At 35.1% G+C, this 8,091-nt stretch overlaps 1 protein-coding gene across 1 annotated transcript in view; it reads left to right on the forward strand.

The window, feature by feature from the left end:
• Positions 1–1,797, forward strand: part of LOC142343309 (tRNA (32-2'-O)-methyltransferase regulator THADA-like) — a 160,072-nt gene extending 158,275 nt beyond the window's left edge. Inside the window, exon 24 of the mRNA XM_075395137.1 lies at positions 1,411–1,797. Within this exon, the coding sequence (XP_075251252.1) occupies positions 1,411–1,725 (315 nt within the window). The 3' untranslated portion in view covers positions 1,726–1,797. The remainder of the gene's footprint in view (positions 1–1,410) is intronic.
• The last annotated feature ends 6,294 nt before the right edge of the window (positions 1,798–8,091 follow it).

Below are 8,091 nucleotides of genomic sequence, written 5' to 3' on the forward strand. Positions count from 1 at the left end.
TTCTAGTGAGCTAAGATCTAATCTGTGAAATGGCTTTATTTTCGACCAACGGTTTCTTTGCTTTGGTAGTACGCATTTTCATATGCTCGATTTTTTGATATTTGCCCATTTCTGAGTTTTTTTGTTTGGTTGCCACATTGTCACATTAATGGGGCAGCCCAATTGGCGTTGAAAATTTGCGTGACATTTTATGAATAATGCTAGATTGTGGCTTGCTATGAGTAATAACTTTACCTTCCTAACGAGCAGAATTGATAAACATTGGTTTTAATCGGTTTGAAATTGGCTGTTTTTAAAACATAGTTTTGAACTTTGCCCTTTTTGCTCTTCTTGGTCGGCGTGTTACCTAGTCTCATTATTGACAAGTCTCATATCTTCTCTAATGAGGTATAGGTTAGTTTGCTTAGTTCAGATTTTATCTGGTTTCTTTTTATTTTCGGTATTAAGTTTTAATTATGGACATCAATTTTTGTTCGTAATTGATGTTCGCTATTTTGATTTTTATGTTTGACTTGTCCAGTACTCTCATTAATGGCAATTCTCATCGGCCCTCTAGCTGAGCATTATTTTATCACTGAGTGGTTTGTTGAACGAATTGTGAAGTTTTGGAAGTTTTCTTTCTCTTCCTCATTTTGCAGACAATTGAATGAAAACGTGTATTAGCGGGGTCGGAACACTATGTGCGAACGCAACTTACCGAGCCTCCTTGTTTTTCTGTAGCTTGGAGGAAAGAATAGAGAAATAGCGTGTCTATAATTGACCCACTGTTCGCTACGCTGTATGTTTGACTGCGATATAACATCAAAATAATTTGCACTCTTAAAATTGTTTTTTAAAAAGCTATTTTTTATTACTTTCTGTTCTGTCAATCTCAATGGGGTTATGGAAATCAATAGCGGCTTCGTTCGGGCAATCTGCTTGGTATATTTTCTGTTTACAACTGTCTGTTTTGGGAACGGTTGGATCCAAAATTCTTTTGGCACGGATCTTTGGATTGTGTTTGGTATTCTACCGGTTGTTTGTTATACGATTTTTTGATGGATCAGTTTTTGTCTGGCCATTTGACCTTTTGCCCTCGGAAACGGGATAAAATGGTAAAGACCGGGGTTATTAAGTTTCCGTTCAGTTCTCTGCTAGTCGCTTTAAAATAGGGCGCTATTTTAGATCGGTTCTTGGTTTTTTAAAGATTTCAGAAATTCCTTAGAAATCAAATAGTTCAATTCAATTGCATTAAGATGCTCATTGTTTTTCCCCACCAAAAATCAATTTGATTCAAATAAAAATGATCCAGATGTGGTTGACGAGTTCGTGTTTAATCGCTCTCAAAAGAAGTTTGAATGAGTTATTGTTGTCGTCTGTGTCTCTTTAATGCAAAGTTTTTGTTGATATCGCATCTCATTTTGTGTTCAGGAACTCTCCGGAATCTCCAAGAACTCCAGCCACAAACCTGATATCCAAGAAGACACAGAAGTGCTGTTTGAACCAACTGAGCTGAACACTTACAAGGAGAGCTTCCATCTGCTTGACACTTGCGCAGATGTTATTCGCAGTTGTCTTAATCAACAAAGAGTTGTTCCAACGAGCAGTGAAGAGACCTCAGATGGTGTGAACCAATTGAGACTAGACCTGAATTGTATCAAATTGAATGTTGCTTCGTCATTGTATCTACAGAATGGCAAAATGGCCCAAATTGTTGACAAACTGAAAAAATCATTGATTGTGTGATTTTGATGAGATTTGTTGATGGCTTTTTGTGATGCATCGTGCCTTTTTAATTCATCCTAATTGATTTTAAAACCTTTTCAAAATTGTGGCCGAGGAATAAATGGAAAACAAGAAAGGGTAGCCTGAATCAACTCTTTTCGTGGGGTTGACGGTTCTGAATTCCGGTCACACGTCCTGAAAGGCATTACTGACTTCTATTAGTCAAACTAAAGTATTTTATGAGAACAAATTTTGGAACTTTGCAATTTTTAAGACAGACCAGTCCAACCTAAAATTGTTTTTGACGGAAGGGTAACAATCTAAACCGCCCCTGCGACTTGAACGAACATTAGGTTGTAAGAGCTACATTTGCTCTAGTAAAATTACACGAATTTGTTACTGTTTTCCCTGGTTGCTCTCAAAAACGTGTCAATCAGAAATAACTCCAAGAAAGCCTTATTAGTAAACAATTGCATAAAGGCCCTCGTGTTACTAATCGTGTAATAAGAAAGAAAAGCAAATTAATTTCTGTCGATAAGATGCTCTTGAGAAAAATGGATTTCTCTAAATAGTCACTTCAGTAATTAATGAAAATTAAAACATGCTTTTTAGGCAAATAATTAAGACTGACCCTATTTAGGCTCTATTTACTGCCTTAGTGTTTACGGAGATACTTATTTTTGAGCCCGAAGTAGACTCACCTAACTCTGACTAACCGACTCAGGAAAACACACTGAAGGAGAACCTGAAATAAAACGGCAATATATTCAACGATATACACAGAAGACTGGTTATAAAAGAGTGTCATGTTTTTTTAAAGAATCGAGTCTTCTCAGTCTGTGATTGGTGGAGAATTCACATGATACATTTTTATCTGCTGCATCATGCTTTTGTCAATGTTGTCTGCACAAACTCCTCAAAGCGTCCCTTTTGAACGAAATTGAAGTCATGTAACTTCATGAAGATTGTGAAATTCTGGACAGAGGCCTCTGAAAAATCAATTATTGGTCACTCCCCACAAAGAAAAAACTGTTTTCTTATTCTGATCATCCATAGATCACAAGTTAGCTTGAAAACGATCCCAGAATGTTAAAACATTACACGGGTTGTGGTTTAACCGCGAAAGATTAAACCACAGCCCCGTTCATTTAACCCCCATATCTTAACACCCTATCATTTCAGCCCCAAATCAGCAGACGGCATTGCAAGCATGCTTTCCCTTAAAAAACGGATAATTTAACCCCATGTTTTGTTGAAACAGTTTGCTAGGAAGTTCCACGGGCCGCTAAGGTATGACCCGCGAGTAATGGGCCAATGATTCTATCGATACGTGCCAATATTAATAGTGCTAATTATTTTTACAGGTTTAAAAGTGGCTGATATAATTGCGGAAAAATTATTGGACAATTCAGACCCATTTAACAAATTAATTATACAAAATTTATGATAATTTATGCAAAAATGACCTTTCAGCGTGATTTGGCAATATAGAAGCTATCAATTTTATTGGTAATTTTCTTTTTAAGTGCCTTGGACGAAGTTTGGAATAATTATTCTTTTCTTCTAAACGTGTGTCTTTTTTAATGCAAAATTTTTGCTTGAATATTTTTGCGCTTTTGTTCTAGAACATTTGGATCTATTCTGTTTCCAAAGTATTTGGAAACAGAATAGATCCCCCCAGTATTTTTTGACCCCCCTACAAATTATGTGTTGTTATATTGCACTTTACTATGTAAAATAATAGCACGTGCGCCTTGGGTGCGTAAAAATATAAGCCAACTAAGCTGGGGGCCAAAACAGAATAGATCGGAACATTCTTGGACTTCTCCAGTAAATTTTTCGCGCTTATCTTTTTTCATTTTGAGTGACCTCAATTGAGCTCACTCCAAAATAATGTTTGCTACCAAAGTAAACGCGATTGCAGCAGATGAGAGCACATGGGTCTGATTGCCGAGAGGTAGTTGCATCTGTTGAGGGCTTGCAAGGTTGCGGGTTCAAATCCCACACCTGGTGGACGTTTTTGCACCTATAAACAAAAATTTATCGATCCCCCAGTCCTATATAGCCGTTAATTTTACACCCCGAAGATCTAAGCTTATGCAAAATTCAAGAGCGATACCCGCATTTCATGAAACAAGAGTGTCTAGGTAGATTGACGACGCTTTTATAATAGCTTCCTCAAAAACATGAAAATCGAGCCCTTATTTCGTCCCGTATTCTGTTTCGTCCCCCCCCCCCAGCTTAGTGAGCATAAATTTTTTATAACCCCCAGGTGCACGTGCTATTTTCTTACAGAGTAACGTGCTATATAACAACAAATAATTTGTAAATGAGGGTCATAAAAAACACTGGGGCCGAAACAGAGTAGATCCTCTTTGTTGACAACCAATCGCTGTTATTATTATCACATCAATTCGAATCAACCAACCTAGCCACATTCTTGAAAAATCTTTTGAGGTACTCCTAATTTGTCTGTTCTTTCAAAATGTCTGTCCTGTATTGTCAAGTTCCACAACCTAGCGCAATATTCATTGAAGCTAGGGGCGCGGGCTAGTAATTTAGTATTTTTCAAAACTCCAACAATTTCTTTTGAAATCGCTTAATGAATTGAACTCCCGGAATCGACACCGATGGTTCTTTTGTACTTTTTTAAAATTTGCAATTACCAAATTCTTGGAAATTTTAGTTCATCTCGCGCAACCTCTGAGTCGGAAAGTTACAATCAGATCAAATAATGATTTGATTAACAGTAACCCGTGTCTTCTCAGCCGATTATTATTGCGAGGCTATGTTCTACAATTCACTGATTTTGAATTGTTTTTACTGTTTAAATGAAATTGAATCGTTGTGCGCGGTACTTTTTTTAGATATCTGATCACAAATTTCAAAGATTTTTGAAGTCAAATTGAAGTGACTGCTTTAACCCTGGAAGTAGGACGAAAAAGCAAGTAATTTTGCGGTATGTACTTTACTACTCTACTTTTAAAGTAGAGTCAACAACCTGTGTTCAAAGTTATCACAGCATCAATTGTTATTTCTCTCAGCAATTCGACCTGTTTTCCACATTTTGGTGATATTTTAATTTGCTCTCGAATGAAGATTGAAGCAATTAAATCAAACGTGTTGGTGTTTTCATACAAAATTTTTGGTTCACTGTTTTGACTTTTCAATAGAATTTACATCCTTTTCAGTCATCTAAACCACTAGCCTACTCACAACTGCTAACAGCCGAACTCAAGCAAGTACTAAAAGCCAAATTTTGCCAAAACTGAAATAATTTTTTCATTTGAAATTATATTGATGGTTATAGTTAGTTGTATTTGCTGATCTCTGATGACGTGATTTGAAGACCCCTCACTAAATTTAGTTACTCTTTTCTCATGGACCCATTTCTAGGCCATTTTAGGTCTAATTTTAAAAAAAAGTTGAATTACAGATCAAGAAATGTTCTATGTTTTTAGACATCTTAGAAAAAGTTTTTCCGGTTTAATTCAGTTAAAATTCTTGCATGAAAATCTTTGATTTTACTACGCTAGTCTTAGGTTGCTCTCTTTCCGCTCAAAGAGTTTTTTATTAGCAGTCGCTCAGCTAAGCAATCTAAAACTAAGTCTAATCTTTATTAGTCCCTATCGAAAAACGGTATCAAAAACGGAAAGAAAAAAACCCATAGTGCCCAACTATCGGTCTTTGAACTTTGATCTATTTAGTAACAATTGTCAGTTCTATTAGCTGGCACTGTAAAATGTTTCTTTTTGTAAAACAATAAGGTGTCCCGTTGTACTTCTGATCCCAATTGGGGAGTGGGAATCAAAGGTGGTTTTTTCCAAAAATCTGCTCGATTTTTTTCGTATTGTATTCCTGTGTTCACAAGAATCAGAAAGTAGTCGTCCATACAATCGGTTCTTCTTTAAGTTTCTTTAGTGACCTCTCTCGTGGGGAGAGAACGTAACTTGATAAACTTCTAACAAAACTTTGTACTGCTAAAAGTTAAAGCAAAGTTTCTTTTGAAGAGCGCGGAACGCTTATCTTGTCTTGATATTTACCAGATAGTTAGATTCGTATGAAAGCTGAATGACGAAATAAATGCCAATATTTAACTTTTGAAAAAAATGGAAATGAACAAAGTTTTTTGAAAAAAATGGAAATGTTTAAACCTACGATCAATAAAGTTGCGGTCTCGGTGAACCCTGCGACTGGTTGCTTGAATAACAAAAAGCCTGATGTCTAACAAAATAATTTCGATATCAATCTGTGGTCGAAGTGATTTGCTTTAAATTAGAAAAATGCTTTGTGGCAGCTTTTTTACAGGCAATTGCAGAAGCAAAAGAAATGATAGTTAGGCTTTGATTTAAACAAATTAGTTCACCAATTAGCCAAAATAGTTTGATCAACACCTGAAAACTGCTATTAAAATCCAACGGTTGGTGCTTAGTAATTTAAACGATGAGAGTAATGGAAACGAAATGAGCATCAAAACAAATTGCTTTTGAAAATAACATCGCTCTTTAATCTATAAATTCGAAAGACAAAACACTCCTACTTCATATGCATCTTGCTGCAAATAGTTAGCCTATAAAAAATTTTAAACACTATTTAAAAATGATTAACATTTACGACGAGAAGGCTAGCAAAAACTAAATTGGCGTTTTTTCAGGAAAAGTGAATGTTCCTTTTCAAGGCTGTGTAATACAGGTGGATGACGAAGTAATGATTTACAAAATTCTCAAATACAGGGTTTTAGTTTTTCACTTGAAAATACTTTTTAGATGTGCTTTGTGAATTTAGTTTTTTCCTCATAGCTGCAGAAAATACTGAATATGGAAAAACTAAAGAAAACTATAGAACATTGAAGCTGAAAAAAAGTTACTCAAAATGGTTTTGGCCACGCTTTCGGTTTTATCATGCTAAAACCAATAAGAGTTTTTCCAAAGAGAACAAGTAAAACTGATAATCAAATTTTGGAGAATTGAAATTACATCCGAGTCTAGCGTCGTTTTTCTTAGATTCTGCTTTTTTATGATGAAATTATCGTTTGCTGGCAATAATCTAGAGAGAACCGCTCAATTAGTACTTCCATATGCACAGAAGCTCACAGCATACCTATACTTCAAAAATTTTGGAAAAAATGAAGCGAGTGATCCTCACCGATTTGATGTTGGGGCTCCGGAAAATAAAAAAGGTATAAATTTTAGGATTGATTTTCGAAGGTTGATCGGCGTCAAAATTTGTATGGCTAAAAAAATGACCTGTATATCCTTTTAGTTGAAATTACAGCTAAACTCAAACTTTTAAAGCTTGCATTGATTCCAAATTTTTCAATAAGTAATACAAAAACAGAATTTCAACTCATGGCGTTGTGTCAGCCATTTGTATTTGTTATAAATTGGACTTGCTTTAGAATTGTTCAAATAAATATATTTTAAAATAATCGCACACAGTCAAAATCATTTCGACGGTGCTATTGCCTAATAATGTACCTTTAATCATTTTGAAAGCAAAAGCAGTCAGAACATACAGATTCATCAACAAGTTCTACAGAACATTTTTATGCAAAAAAATATTAATGAACAACTGACCGTAAAATTTTGGCCAGATTATTTTTGGTCAAACTTTTGTAATTAGAAAATTGCGGCAACTGGACCACGAAGGAGATGTTGATTTTGTACTGACAAGCGTCGACCAGAAAAAATCTGCATTATTGGGAGTTGTCTGGAGAACCTAGAGAGTGGTTCGGTTTGAAAATAACCTTACATGGACATATCTCGTAATCTCAAACAAAAACATTTCATGAGTACCGTTTTCTAAAACCTAAAATTTATCCAATTTTTTGAGATCTATCTCGACTCCTTAGACAACTACTGGAGAACTCAAATTCTGGGTCCCAAAGTTGTACCGACTTGCTAAGTAAATGGATTGAAAACAGAACAAAATATCAAATTAACAAAAATAAGCAGAAATTTTCTTTTTAAAAAACAATGAAACAAGAGGTAAAAAATGCTCCGTACATGTAGTGAGCAAAACCAAAACATGCATGGCCTGCAATAGAAAATGGAAGCAGATTGCTGAAAAAACGATTGACCTTGTGATATGAGTAATCTAAAATTATTTATTTTCGCGAAAAATTTAAAATTGCAATAAATTCATTTTTCTAACAGATCACCAAGAATCAATAAGTTTTTGAGGGAACAAAAGATTTCAAAATCGCGTAATTAGATAAGTAGACAGGCGTCTGCCGTTCACTAACGATATTGATTAAAGGAACATATTTATGGAAACAAATGTGCTCCAAATCGAGATACACATGATAAAGCTCTTTCTAGTTTAGAAGATCAAACTTTTCTATCAAAATTTTCCTAAAATGCTATGTACGTTTTAAAGTGTTCACGC

This window comes from Convolutriloba macropyga, chromosome 7, assembly GCF_964194025.1.
Source record: "Convolutriloba macropyga chromosome 7, txConMacr16.3, whole genome shotgun sequence".
NCBI classification, from domain to species: Eukaryota; Metazoa; Xenacoelomorpha; order Acoela; family Convolutidae; genus Convolutriloba; species Convolutriloba macropyga.